Source organism: Pomacea canaliculata, linkage group LG10, assembly GCF_003073045.1.
Source record: "Pomacea canaliculata isolate SZHN2017 linkage group LG10, ASM307304v1, whole genome shotgun sequence".
Lineage (NCBI taxonomy): Eukaryota > Metazoa > Mollusca > Gastropoda > Architaenioglossa > Ampullariidae > Pomacea > Pomacea canaliculata.
The window spans coordinates 3,908,090-3,931,596 of NC_037599.1; the positions used below are offsets into that span (position 1 = coordinate 3,908,090).

The following is a 23,507-nucleotide window of genomic DNA, read 5'->3' on the forward strand; positions in this document are numbered from 1 at the left end:
TTGAATTTTGTTTTGTTTTTGTTTTTTGTTCAGTCTTAGCATCTTTCCTGAATGAAGTTAATATTATTATGAGAAGTTTGAATATGCACACGAAGCAAATAAGAAAATTCACTGATTCTACACCAAAAATATTTATATTCAATATTTACATGTCAAAGGATAGTAGGAATCGAGTTAAGTGAATAAACAAATCTGAGAATAAGAAATAAACTTCCTTGACAGAAATAGAAACACCTTATTCAACTGCTATTCGAAGCTTTTGTGTAAAGTTTCTAACCTTTTATGTGACAACCGACTCTAGCTAACTACAAATACTAATCGGGCTGAAGTATGTGAACTTTACCTTTCCAGGAAGCTCCACATATTATTTGCATCTGATTTGAGAAGCAAATAGACAGTTCAATGCTGACTCACAAATTAACACTTTTAACTGTGAAAACACGATCACGTTATGCAGTGAGCGCTTAATTATACAGTGCTACAGTAATTTGTTTTTAGTTTAACGGACTCTCAAAAGAAAAATACAACGCTTTTGTTGTCATCAACATCATCCTCATTAACAAATTCATCGTCGTCGTCCTTCTCCTCCTCGTCCTCGTCCTCCTTCTCCTCCTCCTCATCTTCCTCCTCATCATCACTTCTTTAGAGTCATAATACTCGCATTGCCTGGCTTGAGAAGCCCAGGTCGCTCGTTCCCGATTCTACATGGCAAGCCAAATGACAGAGTGTAGTACGATTATCTTTTGAACGTAGCCATCGAGGTTGTCTCCCCTTGAACTCTGTGGCACCACAGTTTAGCCCTTGTCACAGCCATGATTGGCTGTCCTGGGTACACATTTCGTTTTTACAGAGCTGAGATAAAGTAATGTAGTTTTAGTTGCTAGCTCTCCATAAAAAAGCCGATTTCTCTCCTCCTCTTCTCTAGCAGTCCTTGGTAAGCCCCATCAAGAGTTTCTTCCCTTTTTTTATATCTTCATTTCAGTTCATAGGTTTGATGGCAAATACTCTATCTTGTGTCCTCGGTTGAATGAAAATCCCTTAGGGCCATCGACCACAAAAAGTGAAGACCTCCAGTCGAAAAGAGCAACAAGGATTACAGCAATGGCTGACTGGTCGAACCTGTGACAACGCGTGTAAACTTTGCTCCCATCGCCACATCCGTTATAAAGTTTTTGACAGTCTTGCCCTGGGCATAAGCAGTCAGGAGAGAAAGCACAAGCCACCCAAGAATCCAGAATGACTTTCTCTACAAAAAAGTCATTTTTCAGCGCGATAAAGCCCCCCGCGAGCTCAAAGAAGGGAGCTAACTGGCAGGCTTGTAGCCGGAAGTAATTCAACATGGGTTGTGCCACGTGTCTGGCGAGCATGTTTTGGGTACGTGAAATGACCATGCCGTCTGCCAGTGCCCTCTGGACAACGGAGAGAAAGGCCAGGCTGCTTTTCTCGATGATTCGAGTGCTGGAGTCCATCCACACGGTCAGTCGAGAGTACTTGAGGTAGGCCTGTATGTAGACAAATAGAGAAAAATGTGTCAGTCTCACAAAAACTTTTTCAAAATTCAGCTGTGGAAGGTGTGGGAGATGTGTGAAGACATGATTCTAACCTAGTTTATATGAGAGGTTTTGTGTCCTCGCAATTTACTCTGTAAAATGGTCGTCTATGAACTCTTTAACGCCTGAAGGAGATTTAATTGCAGCCCGGCTCTGCACGTCGGCCTCAAGCCTTTACCTTGAATTTTATGTTCACTTCCATTCATAAGAGATACTTAAGAGAGATACATAGTAGTGATAATCATAATCATATAGGCATTAAGTTTTGTATTGCTTCTTTAAGTAGACCTTTCCCTTATTTGATGGTCACCCAAGCATTTAAACTTGTAATCGAGATGATACTCTATACATCTTTTATATTATGAAAAAGGGGAGAGAGGGGTTAAGGGATGAGGAGGGTGAGAGATAAAGAGCAGAGAAGGAAGAGAAAAGAAGAAATAGAAACAGCTTCTGGAATCGACTGGTGCGATAATCAAGATGTTCTAGCATACTTTTAAGCTAACTGGAGGTTTATCCGCATCACTGCAGTATAAACAGCTTTGTGACTCCCAAAATTTATAAAAGATATTAGCTTGTTACAATATGCAAAAGACAACGCTGAGGCTGGACTGTCAGGAGTTGAAGGAATTATATCAGAATGCTGCGATCCATACCTTCAGGAGTAACGGTTTCCAAGAACACGTACTGAGCTTCCGGAAGTTGGGGGGTAACTTGTCAAAGGGAAAGGCTATCACGTCGCACTTCCCGTACTTTCTGAGCTGAAACACATCACAGGGATGAATTGGAGATAGGTACACCGAGTGTAAATTATCAAGAGTTTGCAAGCAGCGGTCAAAACAACGGTTGCTTCTCGTGCCACTATCTTTGTACGTATAGTTACATACTTTTTGTGTGTGTGAGTATAAATTTGTGAGAGTTTTTAAATGAATATTGTTCACATAAATTTGAAATGATGTTTTTTCATGTGTTTGCGAGACAGAAAGACTGATGAACGCAGAAGCAATTTCGACTGCTATTACAAGCTGCATGTGCGAAAAAAAAAAATAGAAAAAATGAAAACAAATAGTGGTAGTATTTGTAAGCATCTCTAAAAGAATAAATGAACGAAGGAAAGAAAGAAAACCGCCTCATACAAATCTTTCTCACACGCATATTCAATTACCCCCCACTACATATACTTTCCCACCCTCAGTAAACATCCGCGTCAGTTAAAAAGGGTTATATACATATGTTAGTGTACTCACTAAATCTGTTTGCAGCTTTCTGAGGCCGAGGTCGAAATACACGAGGCGGGTAGTGTTGCCTGGAAAATGTTTGTGAAGCATTGGGAATATAATTTCTTGCAGTCCTTTGATGGTGGCCTGCGTCTCCCCGTAGTGATTGGACGACGCTGCCGTCAGGAAGATGAAGTCCGCTCTCTGGGATTCGTTGGCGAGGCTATCGATGACCTCAGCAAACTGTGCGCTCAGAATATCATGTGACTGCAGCATCATCCGCAAGCGTTCCGCCGGAACCGGAAACGTGCTTGAACAGTTCTCATCAAAGCAAGGATTTCCTGCGAAAAGGAGAGACTTGATGAATGATTTTTCTTTCTATTTTGGAATGCTTCAGACTTCTGTGGAAATGGCGAGCAGTATCCACAGTAAAATAATAAATGCACACTTATCCACTAGCAGGATGGAAAACATTAGATGGAGAGATAGACGAACAGTTAATAAAGTGAGCAGACGAGTAAGCAAAAAGTACTAATTCAAGATTTATTTAGTACTTACCATTCTTTAATTTGTCTTCTAATGTTAGTGGACAGGAAATATTTCGATAATTACGTCCACGGGGTTTGATTCCTGAAAAAAGTTTTTAATTTCAAGCACTTCTTCTTGATAAAAAAATAAGTTTTAATAACTGAGAATATTGCAATTCATTTCGCGATTAATCAAAAAAATCCGATAATTGAGTACAGTTAAAAGCACTGATCATAAAAAATACTTTTGGAATAGTTTCCTACTCAGTAAACACAAAGCTCCAACCGTCACAAGAAACTAATTCGTGGGAGTGGAGAGAAATAAATGAATACCTGATAAACGCTGCAAATATTCCTGCAGCAGTTTGTCGTCCATTTTAAAAAGTCGGGTGGAGTTCGGCTTCGTGGCAGTTGTGTGGACTGACGATGACGTCACTGGACGGAGCTGTCTATTCTTATTGACGTTAGCGGCTGTAGCTGTAGCTGTCGTCGTCTTCTTCGGCAGACGTGTTGTTGAGGTCGAGGTTAGTAGACGTGTGGTTGGGGTCGTGGTGATTTTAAAACTGCTGGTTGAAGAATGTGTAGTTGAATGCTTGCCTGTCGTCTTCCGTGCAGCTACGATGCAAACAGAGCATGAAGAATATCGCCATTCATGTGTCAGTCTGTTATTCTGGTCCATCTCTTTTCAGTTAGATGGCTTTTGAGCAGCTGTCTTCTCGTCCTCACACTTATAACAACGCTAACTCCAACGTACACTAGCTAGTAATTGTTAAAATACAAATTAGAGAAACTTTTGTGAAAAAGGGGGACCTTTCTTACTTGTTTTTCGACCTGCTGAGTTGTTATGGATGCTAGCATAGGCTACAGCCTTGAATTCATTTCGGTGGTAGCTTGAAGCATAGACCATTACTATTGCGAACCCAGTCATGGTAATGAACATCAAAGATGCAAGGAACCGCCGCTGAAGAAAAAGGGACAGGCTGAAAAAAATGTATACCATTATCTATGGCAATGGTTGTTTTTTTTAAAAACAAAATCCGAAATATTTTCCTGGTCGTATGACTACAATATTCTTCGTTTACTTTGATGGACACAAAGAGATTCGTATACTCACAGTTTTTGGGTGACAGGACTGGATTTCATCTTTGCTGCATGCACCAAGTAGACAGAATCACAATCACTGGCAAGAACGAAGATAGTAAGGTTGGGTGGGTTGGATGGACGGAAATTTGTGTTCTAGTACTGAAACTAAAAAAAGAAATTCTTGAACAGTAAGGGACTGAGGACACTCAAGCTCTTTCATAGTTCTGTTTGTTAGTTTGAAAGGATCTTCTTGGTTTAGAGGGGGTCAAGGGACTGAGGCTGAATACCCCGCCACTTTTTTTGTACCTCTCCCAATGTAATCACCTTGTCAGGCCTCGCTAAAGTGGCGTAACCAGAAAGAAAGGTGTTTTTCTTCTGTGCCAGTGAATTTGTTTAGTTGGATCTGTTGGGGGAAAGTTGGCTTGCTTCTTTATGTCGGTTTCATTTTCCTTCGGAATTTTTTTTCTTTGTTTTTTTTTTTTTTTTTGGGGGGGGGAGCTCTCTCTCTCTTATTGGTCGGCCGCGTTTTGTTTTTTTTTTTTGTTTTTTTTTTTTTTGAGTGTGTTTTTTTTTTTTTTTTTTTTTTTTTTGGTGGGTTTTTTTTTTTTTTTTGCGTAAGCCCAACCCTTTCTGCCTGAAAATCAAGGTAATAAGTATCGGAACAGGGTCACTAAAGAAGAGGAATCTACTCAACTCTTATGTGGTCTCGGCTACTCTATGGTTTTAGTCTCGGGGTAGAGTCGGTGGTGTCACGATCTCCAGCTTTACACGAGAAGCAACTTTACTTCTTACACGTATGCACAGTGTAAAATGCAATATTGTTGTATGCAATCTTGAGAATAGGTCTTGAATTTAACAACATAGTCAATTGTGGAAGACTACGGGTCGAGGATATGTAAGGAGAAGTAAAGTTGCTTCTCGTGTAATTGCTTCTTTATCAGACTTTCAACGTTTGTAGCTTGTATCTTTAGGAAATTACAATGAGTACAACCTAACCCCATCTGAGTGTCAACGAGAACATTCAGCAACAGCACAGTGTGTCCCGGTCTGTTTTTTTGTTTGTTTTTTTGTTTTGTTTGTTTTTTGTTTTTTTACCGGGAATTGAATATTTCCTTTTCGAATTCAGCAAGGGGCCTGAGGACGGTTGCCCCAGTTGCCACCCTCAAAGGCCGCCTCTGATCACGAGAAATGGAAAGGCTTCAGATAGTGTGAACGAGTCGTGACATTATTAATTATTATACACTGTCTTTCCAAAGCGTGTTATGCCGTGTCACATATTCTTCTAAGTATCCCAAATCTCTATTGGTTACAGTTATTAGAAATCAAGGCAAGAACATCAGGAAGGCGAAAAATCAGGAGTATGAGGATGGCAAGTTCATGATCATGAATATTCATGCATATTTAACTTTTGAGTTCATCGTCAACCACTCCCGATGACGTCTCTATGCCGTCTCGGTAAGTAAACACGAAACAAAATTAACCCCACCCCACCCCCACTACGGCCATTTGAGACCCTGGATTGAAAAGTTCAATCATTTCTGTGGTGTTTGTCTACGCATTATTCAATAAGCTGACATCATGCATTGAAGAATGATATGAACTCTTTTTTTTTCTTTTATCTCTTGGAGAGCGAAGTTTGCTAAGCAAACAGCAGATAGATTGACTCGGACGGCGCACCGTACTTCCCCAGTATGACAAGCTGTGGAGGGGTATCATGGGAGGGGTATCAAGGCAGCTGTGGAGGGGTACCATGTCTTCCAAAAGGGTCGAGAAAGAGGTGCCCTTTTGCACTGACTGGATGACTGATCTCCTCTATGCATGCACGAATAGCTAAATGCGGTTGGTTTCCACGCTCACAAACCTCGACCTGCACAGTTTCTGGTTTCTGTCCGCCCCGCATTACTTTCCAAAATAAAAGCCTACACCAAAACCCTTATACTAACCCAAACCCTAAAGCAATCGTAATCACAGATGTCCAACTAACAGGCTAAAACACATATACATATACGCTCTTCCAAAGAAAAAAAAAACCAAAGCTTAAAACAACAAAAAAAATGGCTGTTGGTTCCTTGCTGCCCACTGTGAGAACGATTTTTGGGGAAGTGGATGAACCCGACAAGTTCAGGTTGGGTGATTTCAAATATATAATTTCTGAGGCAGCAATAGCAAAAAGGTTTCATTTATGTCTACAATAAAACCAGTGATATCGGAAACCTGTTCCTCGTTCCATCTGACTTGTTCCTCAAATACTCTTGCAGTGGCGTAGGAAGATGTTCGGCGTTGGGGGGGCAAACTCCCTGTTGACAGTGAACGGCGTTCGCAATCGCACATTACGTAAAAAAGGATGGGGGGGGGGTACTGCACGCACGCACGTACACAGTGGTAGCATCACAACACGCTGCTTTATTGTTAAAAGGCAAAGCAGCATTAAATAAGAAAAAAAAAAACAAATTAAAGAATGACTCCCCGGCTACCAAACATTATACCTAAAAAAGAAAACACCAAACCCCCGTGACAGCAACGATCAACATTCCAGCTCTGCACATATACACCAGCGCGCACACACCTATGCACACATGCGCGCATGCACAGGCCGCGCAGTCACACTTGGTCACACACCGTACACGTCTGCATACTGGGCAGGGTAGCCATCGGGTGGAAAAACAAAGGTAAAGATTAATTAAGCCTACTCACCCAACGGCTCGTGACACACGTTGTTCTATCTCAAAACAAACGAGGGGAAAATACGCTGGTTGCTGGAACCCTCTTCTAGACACCACGCCAGTTCCAGCGACAGTACACACAGCACGTGGCAAACCCCCGGACTACTCCCAGAGACGGGCACAGGTCTCTCCGCCCTGCCGTCTTCCCAGTCCACATATACCTGTGTGGCAGGTTTCTATAGGCTTCAAGAAACCTCCAGAACCTTTCCCTACCCACAGGGCCCAGCGTCCGCGAGATAATACACGTTACAAAGAGGCACAGCCCTGTACCTGAACTCGGTGTCCGCACACCGTGGGAAAATAGCCCCATCCACCCCAAAGAGAACCAAAGAGACCAGAGAGGAAGGGACGCAAGGCTACCGTATAATTAAGGGCCATAAACTGGCCAGACCACCGTGGCCAGGGGACGAAACTAGGGTGGGAATGGCCTCAGGGCCATCCCCTTCCTCGCTACCCGACGGTGCTGAGCCAGCGATGCGACACGTTCTATGGCCATCTACCAAAACACGGACACATATATACAAACCAAACAGTATAACACAGATAACTTATGTTGAGTACCAGCCACAGTCGTTGATGATAAAAGAGTGCCCTTGTGTAGTTTTAGAAATGTTACTTATGCACTTCCTCTGAGTCGTAGATAGCAATAATACCAGTCTCTCTGTCTCTAAAGAAAACTACCAATATAGGGACTCGGAGTCTTTGCCTTCCTCATGCTTCGCTAGCTTTTCACAAAGTGTAAGGGTTCCTGTCTGATTGGCAAGACTCACTGGGGTATTGCTATGCAACTAATTCGTTACTGGCATTCTGTGTTCCCGATGGCCAGTGCGGCCCCTTCGGTTGTAAGCGATAGCAGATAATTTTAGGGTGACAGCGAGTGGGTGGGGTATGTTTTATGTTGGTCAAACGAAAACCGCCAAAGAAAAGGCGTCGCATTATGGGGCAGGGGGGAGGGAGACCACACTCGATGTACCGATGTACTGTCCGGCTGCTTTCTTCGCTCAGGCTTCAACGCAGCCTGCAATTAGCATGGCAAACAAGACCAACGGACTGTCCCCGATCTGATCGTCAGAGGTGCTAGAGCCTCCACTTGCCTCAGGGCCCGCTTTTGTGACGGTGATGACCGTCTCCTCTCTACGTTCCCCTACCTTTCTTTGGTTCTCTGCTCTTTGTGAGGAATTACGTCTCAAATATTGGGGGGGCAAAAGGATATTCCTGCCCCCCCTGTATTTTCCTTGGGGGGGCGGCTGCCCCCGCTGCCCCCCTGGTTCCTACGCCACTGTCTTGTGTATCTCGTGTACCTGCTTGCTCTTATGTCTCGCACAGTATGACTGGCGATTGCTTAAAGACCCTCCACCCAACACGCTCGGAATATTTCGGCAGACGACCATCTCTAGATTACCTTTTTTACCTAGATTACCAGTACAGACTCCACCCTACTTACAAACATGCAAACAGACGCCGTTTACCTAAAATTATTTCTTGTAATACTTTCACGAATCCGAATTTTGAGATGCGCGTCTTCTTTTGTCTTGCGACAACCAACACGGAGCAGTACCTCCAACATCTACCCGCCAATGGCCACTACCCCACTGTGTCAGTTTGATAACACACTCGTTGGTGGTGTCCCCATTTGAGTTGGTACTAAGATACCTAGACATTCTCACAGTGTGCAGGTTCATGCCGGCAAGAGATATGTATGAGAAGTGTGTCAATGTTCAGTGAGACGAACCGACACTCGAGACGAGTTCGCGGGTGGTAGAACAGTATATAACAGTGCAGCTCAGTGAAATGTCAGCTGTACAAAAAAAGTTGCATTTTTATTATTTTATTAGCTTAGTCGGTTTCTTCATAGGATTCGTCTGCTATTTTTGTTTGTTTGTTTTTGTTTGTTTGTTTTGTGTGGTTTTTTGGTTGTTTTTTTTTTCGGTGTGTGATAAATTAGCTCGTCCGTCATGGATAATGACAAGTGCAAAGCAAGTGTTGAAAGTGGCAGTGTTAAAAAGCCGCAAGCAATATCAATGGAGGCAAAGGTTGCTATAATAAAGAAATTTGCGAAAAGATGGTGAATGTGATACGTTCATATAACATGAATCGTTCAACATTTGGAACAGTTTACAAAACCAAGGACCGGATTTGGAGCATATTAAGAGTTCTGTACCTATGCAGTCGACGATCTACAATAATTTTCAGGAAAAGGGGAAAGCTGTCAAAAGGAATGGAAAAACTTTTGAGCCTTTGGATTGAGCACCAGTGGCAGACACCTCTTAGCCTCATGCTTATACAAAAGAATACGAGAAACCATTTTAAGGATTTAAAGGCCAAGGCTGGGGAAGATGCCACTGATGAGACATTGTCAGCGAGTGTCAGGGACGGATACACGACAACACCACAATTACTGACTACACTGTCAACACACCCCGTCCCACACCTGTCCTTTCGTACAACACACCACAAAGATTTCACGTGGGCTTACTCCTCTGTTAAGTGGGAGCTTGTATTTATTGTAGGGGGGGAGGTAACTAAATTTACACAACTCAACATCTATACATAAACAAGATTATAAACCATAAATATCATATTAATGTCATGAATAACTTCCAACCTTTCTAAAGTTCCTTTTAATTAGACCCAAGTTTCTCCAACTGTTCAACAAAATAGTTCAACTCACAGTTTGGATGATGTCGCAGAGACGTTCACTATCAAACACACTACTACTCTTCCTTGGATAATCGTCCGCACATAGCCCTCCTCGAGTATCTTACACTTATCTTACAAGTTCTGATACGGCCTTAGCACCTGATTGGTGACGAGACCACTTCAATAATCACAATATCCACACACAGCTGGTGTTGATTAGACATATACTCCAACTGCTGAAGATCCGACACCAAACGTCTTCCTTCTTCGATATTTCTCTCTGGGTAATTCCTCTTCTAGTTACTTCATGCAATGCTGGGCTTAGCAAGGAATTAAACCGATTCCCCAATCTCTTCTACTCAAAATTTTCTAGTCTCTCTTCGTTGAAGACTGGCATGGGAATGATCAAACTCAGTATTTTTCATACACCAGAGATTCGGTGAACCTTTTTTGCTTTTTTCTTGAAATCTTCACTTCCACGCACTCTAATGCAACGAAAATGATGACTGAGGCATTTTGTGTTACAGAGAGGGGTCTCAGTGTGTTTGACCAACAGGACCCCAACATCAATAGGTTCTCGGAGGTTTCAAAGGGCGTTAGCGACGCTATTCTATGTTACCGTGTTATTTACGACGAGAAGAAGAAAAAACATTGCAAACTTCCCTGGACAAATTCTTCAGACCAATGCCTTCTACCTCAAGAGCCTTCACAGATGTCAACCTCCTATCCTCTTCTCATATATTAACTTAAATTTATAGCACCAGTTTGAAAGGTAATCTATATATTATTATTACAGTATTTATATTAAAATGGCAAAATAACGACTTACGAGCAATCGTTACGAACTATTTTTTTGGAACGTAGCTCATTCGTAAGTAGGGTGGAGTCTGTGTAGAAAAGGTCACGAACTCACAGTTAGGTGATGCAAACATGAAATCCCAGTCAGCAAACTTCCAACAAAAAGCCGGACACGATTTTTTTCCAGCGTCACTTCACAATACATTATGCACACACCCTGGATACCTTTTATCGTCTGATCAAGTGCACACAGGCGCATGTACCCTCACTCTTTGTTGGTAAAATGATCAAGTCTAACACTGTGCATGTATGTTCTTGCTCTTGTACATCAGCAATGACCACACATGCACCATAATATTTCTATTACAGAAAATAAAATGCATGCACCTCAAATGTCACAGAAAACCTAGGCCAGGTCTGTGAAAGTCAGAAGTGTTTTTTCTACAAGTGACTTCCGACTTTGAACTTAAGTTTTATTTGGGGACTTTTGGTGTTACTCCAGTTTTGGTCGAGAAACTTTCTGCTTTACTTAGCAAAAACTTTATTAACATTGACTAAAACCTTAATACCTCTTAATATGCATTTTTTTTTCTTGACTTTTCTTCCTTTACAAAGAAAGTTATAGTTTTTAAAGCTGTTTCGTTATAATGTAATTCTGATATTATAATAATACTTGTTTCAAATGCCCGTGTTAATCTATGAAATGCAATACACAAAATATCCTTTTTAAAAATCAATTATCACGGAGATCATTGATTGGAGTTGAGTTCACAAATCATGATAAACTCAAAAAAAAAAAAAACCCACCCAAAATTACTTGTCTTGGGCATCTGAGATAACTTATCTAGTCTGAAACTGTTTTACTTTCCAGGATTTATTGTCTGAGCCTCATTACAAATTTTACTTTATCTGATGTACGTACCATGTGCATCCTCATATTTTCCGCTGATTAAAATTTGATATGTTTGCGGGTGCGTGCGTGTAAAAACGCTCATATGTAAATTGTTCTTTCTAACCTCTGGTATCAGGACCTGCCATGCTCTGTTTTCAACTTCAAGAGGGATCAAAGACGTGTTGTGGCCCCTCGCTGTTAAATCAGTTGTTTTACTGCTCCTTGACTATGGCTATGTCATTCAGTCATCTACTCGTCCCATGACTGGCATGGGTCTTTGGAGGGACACATGGATAGACGCGACAGCTGACAAGGCCAGCCCCTCACACCTGTCTTGGGCAACGAGGACAGGTCCTCCACAGACTTCTTCACGTTTGTAAGCCAGTTGTTCTTCTGGCCACCGTGGAGTGCTCTACCCTGTGAGGTACCTAGAAGGGTAATCTTCAACCAGGTGCTAGGCCACAGTTGTGTTTATAACCTCCACCTGTGTAGCTGAAATTCACTTTGGGATAAAGCGTGGGTTCTAAGGTCGAGATTTTATGTCGACACCGCGCGCCACAAACACTGCTGCACACAACGGGTTGTACTTTAACCACCCATCAACCAACCACCACGGACCAATCCCAGGCCTGTAAGGCGCTACACCTACAGGTGGTTGTCTGATGTACTTCACAAAATTATAAACACTCATCCCACTGTAATAATATAAGCAATCATTCCGTTGCTAGACTAAACTGAGCAAAAGAATGTTCAAATGTGCAGGCGACTGTGTGAGTGTGAGTGTGGCAGTGTGTGTGTGTGTCAGTCCACACGAATGCTCGCGTGTTGTAATTTTTCCTTGTGTGAACGAAATGAACATTTATCCTTTGAGTGAATGAGACCTCATTCGTCTCGCGCACAGTAAAATCTAGAGCTAAAGCAGTTGTAACAGAGCACACTGATCCTCGGCACACCCAAAAGAAGACAATTTTGAAAAATCATGGTCTTTTGTGGACTCCAAGGTAGGCTAACTGTAAGTGTGTAGTAGATGGAAAAATTCCCCAACACTAGGCATTAGATTCAGGTTAACCCGACGAGTAAAAGCCGAATTTTAGTCGGAAAATTCTCCTTGGAAACTTCTGTCCTCTACCCTGGAAGTCTGGAACAACAACAAAGAGGAACGGACTGGTTGACCCTATAGGGCTTTAGCAACACTGACTGGCTGATAGTCTGACCACCGAGTTTAGTTGGCCATGTTCATACAGAACAGTCCTGATACAGGTATAAACTAGAACAGAATGTGAGTGGCAGAGTTGTGTGTTTGCTGTGTTGTGAGAAAGTGCCTCCATTTACAGAAGTGCACACGAAATACCCACACCTTTATAACTGTCTTTATGTCGCTAGCCTTTTAATGCATACTAGTTACAGTATATTATACGCCTGCATAAAAAACACAACACGCTAGTTGTATGCTTATATGATGTACATCTACTTAAGTAAGTAAAGATAACAAGCTACTTACAGTTCGCTCAGTCCAACAAAAATATCGCCATTTTGAGACTTAGAAACATGCACCTCGTTCAGCGGTTCTCAACGAAGAAGTTTTCAGGTCTTCTTTATCACCATACTATTTTCCGTTAGAATGCGAAGAAACAAAATTTGACTCGTCATTGCCAAGTAAGATAGCTCCCTTTGTCAAACACGAATAATTCACTACTGACTGCCCGAATCACCCATTGCTAATCCATTGTCGAGGAAGAGTTTTGTAGGACTAGAAATGTGTAATCTTACCCCGCCGCTAGATTGTCACCGCAAACACTCAGAGAGCAGTCGCCTTTCTATGGGGAGCTGAATGTTCTACCTTTTATTTCTATCCCCGTCTGCTCTCTGGGTTGTCTGCTGTTCCACTTTCGGGCATTGAAATTTCAGGGTTTCATCGCCAACCCTAGGCCACGGCTGTGTTTATGGCCTCCATCTGTGCAGCCTGCTGCATCTGAAATTCACCTTAGGTGAGGGGAGGATGACCATGACGATGTAGTCAGAGGATATCAGCCGCCATCCTAAATAAAGTGTTTGTTCGAGATTTTATGGCCTCACAAACACTACTGCGCCCCAAGCAGGTTGTATTCCAACCACCCATTGACGGGTCAATCCTAGGCCTGTAAAGCATTGCACCTACAGGGGGTTGTGTGAGAGACACAGAGACGTCTGCTGGACTTCACAAAATTGTAAATAATCATTCCATTGTAAAAAGCGAATCTCGACCTTCTCTGACAATCATTTTGTAATGGGTTTAAAATAACGAACGGCGACGTAACAAAACACGTGTATTAAAGTAACAGAACCGGCATTTTAATTAATAATATAAACGTGCTGGTAGTTTATGTGCTGGTATACATATATTAATATTTTTATATAGCGCTATTCCCTTGTAGGCTCTACGCGCTTCATAAGAGTGATACCAATGGGACAAGCACTCAAAACACACACACACACAGGCCCGTTCTTAGCCCCCGCGGGGCCCGAGGCAAAGGGCATGTGCGGGGCCCTCACGCCAGGGCTGACTACACTTCCATATGCCTAGTTACCATATCAATCAAAAGCGCAGGGCCCTAGGCAGATGCCTCGTCCGCCTGCCCCTAAGCACGGCCCTGCACACACACATATTTAAATGCACATATGCTGTCCCACACACTCATAACTATTATAGAGAAAAGTGTTGGTGGCAGGGATTTGAAGCCTCCATGAGGCCAGTGTCGGGACATGAGGCAGCTTCGTGCGTCGGTTCTCTGACCAGCTGAGTCTGATGGACTGGATTAACATGGAAACTTCCGCCAATGTCCGGCGTGCACACACACACACACAGACAGGCATACGAAATGTCCAGCCCACTCAGCAGAATGGTATGGATGCTGGGAATGCAAGCACACCTTAAGATCTCACTGTCGGGGATCTTATCCTGCCATCAGATGTGAAGCAGACGGCGGATGCATCTTACGGTACTGGTTGAGCTTCTTGGCGTGTCCGATGTAGGTGATCCAGGTCTCCCAGAAGTTTCTGTGAAGTCTGCCATAGGTAGGTGACTGATGATCTCCACGTCAATATTTGCTGTACTGGAGAGGGGGGAGGAATTTGTGCTTTACACCGTACCATCAACTAAGACTATATCATGGCAAAGCAGCCAGCCTGTAAACAGATGTCATCCATATTCAGAGAAAGAACAGCGTGCCCGAGACGAGAGCTGACCCCCAGGCAGAGTGAACCTTCCCTGTACTGGCGACAGGCGCTAACCGTTGCGCCACCGGACCTGGGTGAAGTGCTCAACTGCCCTCCGATGTGATGTGCGTCTTCTAGTCACATGATTAAAGCTTACGTTCTTTCAATAAAAGCAAAATTTTCCTGTGGCTAATAATGAGTCACAAGAAACTTTCGGTTTCGATGAAATCATTGACCGCGCATACCCACGTGCGTGTTTCTCAGATGCGAGAGCATGATGTGATCAAGACCTCGAGAGTTGCCTCCCATGCATGACGTCAGAAAATGGCTGGTTGATCGCAAAGTAGGTGTGACAGCAATCTACGTCAGTGTCTGCAATCTTCCTGTCTTATATTTCTTTTGTGTGTTTAGTATTCAATATCTGTATATACTTAATACATTCAGCTAAATCAATTTCTCTCCATAGCCATAATATCTTTTTAATAAAGGCATATTGATTGCACGATGTTTTAGCATAAATTCTTCAACAACATCCTTGTTCTGAAGAAGGAAATCACAACAAAACAGGTGATAAAGCACATGTGCTTGCTATATTATTCTAGAACTAGACACATGAGATATGCTTTTTAAAAACAAGTTCAGAATAATGGCAGTCGTAAAACGTCACAACGCGTTAAAAAGAAAAACTCATTTCTGGATATACGTTAAATCTAACGAACTTCATGATGTTGACCGTAGTGCCGTAGCCTCTGGTTTAGTAACAATTGTTGTTACATGTTACGAAGATTTTTGTGTTTTTTAAAATTTGCATTGACAATGAATGTGCAGTAAACAAATATTTGGTACCATAAACAGATTTGGAGAAGGGGGAGGTAGAGTAGAAAAGCTTAGCTTCCTGATAAAGATAAAGGTTGTACTGCATCAAAAAAGTATGTATGTAAGCCGTACATAATTATGTGACTTTTTTCTTTGCTGTTTTAGAATAAGTCTGGTTATATCTCTTAGTGTTTAGCTACTAAATTTTATTGTCTGACAGCACATACATTTTCACATTAAATCGAATGCATTTTCACTGTTTATTACTGTTGTATCATTTTTGTTCTTGATGTACAAGATTAAATCTTTCTCAACTAAGATTGCTGTTTAAGTAAAAGCAACAACATATTTACATGAATAAATTAGGTTTTGAAGTTTTTCATTCTTAGAGAAAATTCTTAGAAAAAGGCTAATGGTACCAAAACATGCCAGACTTTGAAACAGATGTGTTTGTGCTTACTACTAATAACTATAATATTACCTCCTGTGTATTGCAGCATAGCAGAATTTTATGGCTGTCACTGAACTTGGATAAATGAATTATTAATTGTCTTGCAGTGAGAAAGCACAAATCTAATGTGCATAAAACCTAGGATGCAAGTCTGAAACCCTTAAGAGTCACTTCATTATTCAAGTTTTGAAGAAAATGTCATAGTGCATGTGAATATGATTTTTTTTTTTACCCTATGTTTCAGATATGATATTATAGAGATCTGTTACTGCTGTATTGATAACGTTGGGACAGTCAGCTACCAATTGATATTTAAGACATCTGAATTTAAATAAGGGTTAACAAAATGGCGTCATATGGAAGAGGGTCGTTTGAGGGATTTGATTCCTATCAAGGAACATCTGCTAGCAGAGGTAAGGATTATGCAAATGATGAGCTGTTGTCATTATCAGTGCAGGCATATTTATTATATGTGGAAGATTCTTTGTTTACATAAACTTTTTCTCACGTCTCTTCCACTTGTGCACATACATGCAATGAGAACCATATGTGTCAGGTAAAAATGGCTTTTAGTAAAATCTCAGACGTGATTCTGGTATCTGAAAAGAAATGCCCGTAGTGTTGTTTAAAGTTTTGATATTGTACCCAGGTGGATATTCTGTAGTGAGACATACTTTTCAAGTGAGATACAAGTAGCTGAGGTGTTAGACATGGCACATAATAAAATGCTCATTTTTGTTGTTGCTATTGTTGTTCTTTAATGTTTTATTGCTTATTTTGTTATTTACCAAGAAGTGCAAGTATAATGTATTTCACTGATATTTATTTGTCACATATATATAGCAGTTTGTCTTGGTATAAGTCATTGGATAAATACAATGTAAACACAAGACCAAGTGTTTTTGCCAACAGTTTCAAATGGTACATTAATTTTAGTAATTTACTTCTGTGTGTGTGTGTTTCTTTCAGAAAGTGGAACTGATTTTGGAAGACTATCACAAAATATTAGTGCCAACATTCAGAAGATCACTCAGAATGGTGAGTACATATCTCGTGGAGGTGCCGTTTGTAAACAATGAATAAATAGAGATTTCTGGAATATTACAGCCATTTATATGAAGGTTTACAAATATAAAACATCTGGCTCTGTGTTGAGTATATGTTTTATTTATCTGATTTTTAGTGGCACAAATCCAGCGGTTAGTTGTCCAGATTGGAACACCTCAGGATTCAGAAGAAAACAGGCAAAGAGTGTGCGTACTGGAGACTTCATTTTTCCTTTTATCTATTTATCCCATCGATGTCACAAACTGTGATAGGCAAAAGCCAAAACCAAAGGCACGAATGCGAATCAGTGTATGGTATTCAGAATTTTAAATACAAGTGGGACATTGATTGACTTTTTAGAGGATAGCAGGATGCTGGGCATCCCACCAGGACATTTTATGAGCATGTGGGCACGCAGTCCAAGGTGGGACTGGCCCCATCTAAATCTGGACGTCTGGTCACCTTACAATTTCACCTTACAGTTTCACCCTGCACTTTAGCAGCATACGTGAAAGTGTGTGCGTGTGTACATGCACGTATGCATATATGTGTGCACACCTCAGTGTGTGTGTTCGATTCTGTTAACATATCAGTGATAAATGAATAGTTCAAATAATGTGCATTAAAAAACAGGCACATTTTTTTTCAAGGAAGTTATTTAATGTTGCACTAGGTGCTTGTTTCGAATGGGTAACACACGTGCACACAGAAACATGCTTTCCATAAAAAGTGTTCTCTCAATGTCAGGCACCAGACAACGCACTACACCAATCAGCTGGCTAAAGAAACAAATAACTTTTTGAAGCAGCTTGCCCATCTACCCTTGCCTACTTCTGCATCTGAGCAGGTGAGTTTACTAGTGTTTTAGATCTGTGATGTTTTTTGTTTTTTTTTGGGGGGGGGGGGGAGGAATCGATGTTCTTGCATGTGCACATACATTGACTTGTTTACACGTGGAATCGGTGCAGACCCTTGCTTTCTGGAGAATGAAGAGAGTGAAAAACCGTTTGACTCTGATCATGGCTGAAAGTGCAGCAATTTCTTTTCTTATTTGTTGTTTGATAGCGACAATGGAAAATGCAAAAGGAGCGACTTACAGATGAGTTTAGCACAGTTTTGACAAATTTTCAAACGGCACAACGCACAGCTGCAGAGAAGGAACGTGCCAGTGTACAGCGAGCTCGAGCATACTCTGGTCTTAATCAGGTAAGTATTCATAGAAAGTGCTATCAGAAATTTTACTTTTCTTTTCTCCCACTATTGTCCTTGTCCTTTAAAATAGGCTAAAAATATCTGGTTTCTTGCATCAAATATCCAAATTCTCATTAGTTCGTAAATCAAAAACCATCATCAACTGCAAGCTTTTCTCTGTCCCTAACAGTACATATGACGTCTTCCTTTTATATACTTGCAGTCACCATTTGAAGACACTGAACAAAAAGGTGACAGAATGGGAGCACCAGGGTAAGGTATTTAAGAGCTCTAACTTAAGTTGTTCACTATTGACTATTCAGTATCTAACCATGGCTTATTTTGCAAAAGGTCCTAAAAAAAAGTCCAAAACTATCTATGGAAAAAATGTATCTGGAATAAGAACATAGCTGTTGCTATTCTATTCAACTTGAGGCCTTACAATTTGAGATTAGTGATGGAGGTTTGATTTGCAGGTCTCACTAAACTTGAAGACAGACTCTCTTAAGTTTTCTTGTTTTTTGGAGTTTAAGGTTGGCAGAGGGAGTAATTGCAGGACATTATTTGCATATTTAGCTATTCACAAACCCGAGAGGTCCTACAGATGGAGCAGGATGTTGACCTTGAACTTTTGCGTGAACGAGAAGATGCTATCAAGAAGTTAGAGGTAATTACTGGCTGCTCGTTTGCTCTTGCTGTGAGTTTAGGGGTTATTTTTGTGGGTTTCTTTGTTGTTTTTGGTTTTTAAATCTTTAAAAAAATTTCTAAACACTGTTAAAATATATTTATTATTTAATGAGTTGCCATTATTAGAAAGGAAGTTCTTTTTTTTTTTTTTAAGGGGGGTCTGGGCAATTTTAAGCAGTTCACTTCAGCTTGATAGAATGATACAAGGTAGCAGGCAATAGTCAGATATTGATATTTTATGGTGAAGTCTTCGTACTGTTTTCAATTTTGATTTCATGTTTATTGATGTGTCACTGAACAGCGAGACATCATGGATGTCAACACCATTTTTAAAGACCTGGGCATGCTTGTACATGAGCAAGGAGAAGTACTTGGTAAGTTATTTCTGAAGCCTTTTGGTACAGGTGGCACTGCTGTATTAAAAAATAAACTGTCAGTTTTTACCTCATATGTTTGATGAGGATCTTTAAGGCTTTTCTTTTACTTGGTGTCTTTTTTTCAAAAGTTCATTCATTCAGCTGCACATTACTTTTTTTTGTTGCTTTGCTGATCACTGGTAGGTCATGTACAGCTGAAATTTTGTAATATGACCATAAACCCTTAATGAGATTATGGCTTCATTTTATTTACAGACAGCATAGAGGCCAACATAGACAATGCTCAAATGTCTGTTCAGGAAGGAACACAACAGCTTAGCAAAGCAAGGGAATATCAGGTAAGAAGAGTGAAGGGACTTATTATTGTAGACAAATGTTTGTGTGTGCGTGCATATGTGTGTATGCGTGCAGTATGTATAGATAGCATTTGGGTACCCATCTGGACTTTATCTAAGTCACAACTTTTGACTTAAGCTTTATTCTGCACTGTATTGTGTTGGACCCTGCCTGTGGGCCTATTTTAATCCTTCTCTGTTGCATCCATCTGTATACTGAAATAATCATTATCTTACCTAGTGACATTCCTTAACATGCACTTTTAATTTTTAAATGTCAGGGTGCATGGAAAAAAGTTCCAGTGTTTTTTTGTATGCTAGCGAGCACACCTTATGTCTCATGGCTCAGTCTTATACAAGATATTCTTTATCATTTGCAGTCAGCTATCTACACATTTATTTATTCATTTTTGTTCTTGCACAAATTTGTAACAGTCCTCTTAATTTTGTTTGCTATACTTATGCTGTAGAAATTTTCATTATTCTTGGAAATACCATTAAACAATTTTTAGAGAGAATGGAAAATGATTTAAAGGAGAAACATTTGAATGCAAGATATGGTTCCAGCTGATCAGGCCTAGTCAAGTGCAATTTATTTTTGAAAGTTTAAAGAATGTTCTGATAAGACATGATAATTATTGCCCATTTAAATAAAAGATTGATATTTTTATTTTATGTCATCCATTAATGATGTTAACCTTTGCCATTTAGTACAAATTTCCAAGCTAATTTACCCTTTTTCTTAATTTACTTTTGCCTTTGTAAAAGGGAAAAAAGTGTCAATTTGTGAATAAGCTTTGTAAAAGAGAAGAGAATTTTTTTTTTTTTTGCTTTCAGTTTTTTCCTTGCATGACTTTATTGTTTTCTGCATGCACTGGATCCTTTCATTTTCAGTCCAAAGCAAGACGAAAGAAGTGCTGCCTGCTTATCGTGTTGCTGGTCGTTTTGGGGGTTGTGGCTATAATTATTGCCGTTTCCGTCACCAGCTCTAAGAATTAGCAAGGTCTGGGCAACTTGAAGTTTTTATCATAAAAAATTTACATATCAAAATACTAAGAGTGCTGAGTTGGCAGAGTGTTGTGATATAGGGTGTGGGGTAGAGAGGATTTTATGTTGCCTGTAACCTGATTGTTTTGTGTTTTTACATGATTTATTCCCTCCATGTATAGAAATTTATGGCTGTTTTGTTTGTTTTGTGTCAGCACCAAATTCTACAGTCTTAGACACTTATAACAATTAACTTGCTTTGAGTAGGTACATAAAAAGCCACCATTGATTCATTTGCATTAATTACTTTTTTATTATTATTAACATTGACAAAGTCCTGTGCCATGTCCAGATGCTGGCAACTGTACTAAGTACAAAAGTCGTCAAATAATTGTTGAATGTTTAAATATATAAAGCTAAAATAATAATAATAAAATAAAATTAGAGTGCAACATTCTAGAATGGTCAACAGAAACCCAGAAAATTATTAGTTTCATCATTTTGCATTTTAGTTTGTGTTCCCTACTTTCTTTTCAGAAAAAATCTCGCAGGAAGATGTGCATTCTTCTCCTGATCTTCATCATTGCTGTTACAATATTAGCTTTAGTCATTTGGGGAGCCACAAAATAATATCTCACATTGCTAATGTATTGGCTTAACTGAAGACATCACCATAAGTTTAAAACACATTTTTTGTAAACCTGCAAACAGGAAAGTGATGATTATTCTATGGTATAAACTGTGATGCTGGTGTTTCAAAATAACCCAACCGTAGATTTAGCATCGTGTACAGATATAGTAGTACTTGTTTCACAGTGGATGTACATAGTTGTGCAAACGTGTTTATTTTCCCAGAATATGTACAAGCAGTAAAATATTAATGTACATGTAAACCATCGACTGAGCATTGTAGATACTTGTATACTCTTACATTCTTAGGCTACTATAAGTTGTATGTAACCATTCCTACTTGCGGAGAAGAAAGGCAAGTAAAATAATATGTTTGTTGTGGCATGGATTTACAGTTTGTTTCTGATTTTGCAATCATTATTTTGTTCAAGTTGGTTAGATGTGCATGCATTTGTTAGTATGTGTGTTAGTGAGAGAGCAAGTGTGTGTGTTTGCACATGCGCATTTGTGGGTTGTGTAAGCAAGTAAGGACATGAGTATGATGTGTATGTGTGTGTGAAAGAGGAAGAACCATTTTAAGGCTGCTTGTAAATCTTGCTGATCTGACAAAATATTGTGAAAAATTATCTTTATTATTCCTAAAGTAAAAGCTGGTTAAGGAAGTAGATTTAAGATTCATGAAATTCATTTTAATAGGCTGGTATCAATTGATACATTCAGAAGTCACATTGTGGGTTACCCCATCTGCCTCTTGATAATTTGCAGTCATCATTTTAGTTGGTTGTTTTAAGAGTTCATTTCATGGTCAAATATCTTAGGCTTTGTTGTCTGTGATTTTGATTGTTTCATCCCAAGCAACAACAACAAAAAAAATACATGCACTTTCAAGCAGAGGGTTACCACGTGCATACCATCAGAATAACAACCTTCTTGAACTTCTCAAGGTTTATCATAACTATTCTTGGATGTGGATGTGAGGAATATGGAAGTAGAAACACTTGTGCAAACTTGATTAAATGAAATGAAAATTTGTACAAATTGAAATGTGTATCTTGCAATCAACAGAATGTTACACGATACATTTTGGCATTTTTATTTTTAGTTTGGTGTAACTGACAGTATCAACATGATTAAACTGTTTCCGAAACGTTTAACAAAGCTTGGTAAACTTGTGAGTGAATTGTTAACAATAAATGACAATTCGTATCAGTATGTACTTTAGGGCTGAGACAGGACCCTCCTTTCATGGAAAGATTTGCACGTGATAGGATTCTCGTTTTGTCAGTGTCTGTTTTAGTATCCGCTATCATTTTATGATCATAGTATATGATCTTCATGATTAATAATCATAAGGTGAAAAGATGATGTAAGAATAAATTTAGTTAATGCTCAGTTTTAAAGAATTAGGGATAAACGATTATATGGATAATTTTGCAGTTTTGTAGCATTTTTTGTTAATATTTAGTTGTTTTCGACATCTTTTAAAATATTTACTGAAAACTATGGGAAAAAAGTTCCCTAGTTGGAAGGGGGGGGGGGGGGAACCTCTCAGTAACATTTAAGAACAGATTTTGGTTATCTCCGAGTCAGTTTGCATTACTTATAAAGAGGTAAATTATTCATGTTTATGTTCAACCTCTCTAAATTGGTGTGCTGGATTCTAACTTATGCATTAATTTTATGTCCATCAGAAAGCAGATTGAAAATGCAATATATGTGTACTTGTGTCATTACTTGATAAAGTTAGCCTTTCAGTCTGACTCTGCCCAGTGTCTTACTGTGACTTTTTCTTTATTCAGCCCCTTAATGTTTTCTGTAAGTAAAAACATGCATAAAGTTGGAATTCATGACAATATTGGATTGCTGTGTGGTGATTGCATTCATTTTAAGCTGTACATAATTTTGTCTTATTGTCACATTTGCATATGGCATATGCACAAACCATAGCGACTTGTTATATGTTGCTTTATACAACAGAATTATCACAGTACATACACCTGCACCTGACATTCACCTGACATGCTGTTTTTTCACTGCTTTCTGTCACACAACACCACACTACGCTGTAATTACTGTATGTTGAGAAAAATAATGCCCAGATCAATACTCATCTCCCAAGTAAACTATTGATGGAACCTGCATACTAAATGCACTCCTCCAGTGTTGGTGGGGAGGATGTTCGCACCAACCGCCATCACTGTAACAGCATTATAGAAACTTGGGTGGGGCTATAAGGTGGTGTCCTATGCAGTCTGTTTTGAAGTGAACAACCTTAGCTCGCCAGACCTGACAGTCAAGAAACCATGTACAAAATGTGAATTATTACATAGGCGAACCTGTGACTGGGTTTCATTAATAACAACA

At 39.9% G+C, this 23,507-nt stretch overlaps 2 protein-coding genes across 9 annotated transcripts; one reads left to right on the top strand and one right to left on the bottom strand.

Moving 5' to 3' along the window:
• Window positions 1–118: 118 nt before the first annotated feature.
• Window positions 119–13,580, bottom strand: LOC112573659. 4 transcript variants are annotated; one of them, XM_025254221.1, is made up of 8 exons: window positions 12,929–13,580; window positions 4,406–4,539; window positions 4,111–4,271; window positions 3,625–3,906; window positions 3,323–3,394; window positions 2,795–3,105; window positions 2,204–2,308; window positions 119–1,502 (listed from the first exon to the last, which is right to left on the bottom strand). In XM_025254221.1, exons 2-8 carry the CDS (start codon window positions 4,432–4,434, stop codon window positions 984–986), a joined length of 1,479 nt encoding a protein of 492 aa, XP_025110006.1. In that variant the 5' UTR covers window positions 4,435–4,539; window positions 12,929–13,580; the 3' UTR covers window positions 119–983. The 4 variants fall into 4 exon arrangements, with proteins under 4 accessions (XP_025110006.1, XP_025110009.1, XP_025110008.1 ...); XM_025254224.1 differs by lacking the exon at window positions 12,929–13,580 and adding an exon at window positions 11,552–12,860; XM_025254223.1 differs by lacking the exon at window positions 12,929–13,580 and adding an exon at window positions 9,769–11,515.
• Window positions 13,581–14,869: 1,289 nt separating this feature from the next.
• LOC112573839 (syntaxin-7-like) lies at window positions 14,870–22,996 on the top strand. Of its 5 annotated transcripts, XM_025254479.1 has the most exons (13): window positions 14,904–14,965; window positions 15,136–15,189; window positions 16,134–16,302; window positions 16,859–16,927; window positions 17,073–17,142; window positions 17,684–17,783; window positions 18,002–18,142; window positions 18,351–18,400; window positions 18,704–18,794; window positions 19,116–19,188; window positions 19,447–19,529; window positions 20,421–20,529; window positions 21,051–22,993. In XM_025254479.1, the coding sequence occupies exons 3-12, from the start codon at window positions 16,236–16,238 to the stop codon at window positions 20,523–20,525; spliced, it is 849 nt and encodes a 282-aa protein (XP_025110264.1). In that variant the 5' UTR covers window positions 14,904–14,965; window positions 15,136–15,189; window positions 16,134–16,235; the 3' UTR covers window positions 20,526–20,529; window positions 21,051–22,993. The 5 variants fall into 5 exon arrangements, with proteins under 5 accessions (XP_025110262.1, XP_025110266.1, XP_025110264.1 ...); XM_025254477.1 differs by lacking the exon at window positions 15,136–15,189 and having other exon boundaries at window positions 14,870–14,965; XM_025254480.1 differs by lacking the exons at window positions 14,904–14,965; window positions 15,136–15,189 and adding an exon at window positions 14,968–14,986.
• The last annotated feature ends 511 nt before the right edge of the window (window positions 22,997–23,507 follow it).

Coding starts and splice junctions, on each gene's coding strand:
- LOC112573659 (XM_025254221.1), bottom strand. CDS start 4,434: ATGAAATCCAGTCCTGTCACCCAAAAACT. Junction 4,272..4,405: donor AGTCCTGTCACCCAAAAACT/GTGAGTATACGA, acceptor CATTTTTTTCAG/CCTGTCCCTTTTTCTTCAGC. Junction 3,106..3,322: donor AGAAGACAAATTAAAGAATG/GTAAGTACTAAA, acceptor TCCTTTTCGCAG/GAAATCCTTGCTTTGATGAG.
- LOC112573839 (XM_025254477.1), top strand. CDS start 16,236: ATGGCGTCATATGGAAGAGGGTCGTTTGAGGGATTTGATTCCTATCAA. Junction 18,143..18,350: donor CATACTCTGGTCTTAATCAG/GTAAGTATTCAT, acceptor ATATACTTGCAG/TCACCATTTGAAGACACTGA. Junction 18,401..18,703: donor GACAGAATGGGAGCACCAGG/GTAAGGTATTTA, acceptor TTGCATATTTAG/CTATTCACAAACCCGAGAGG.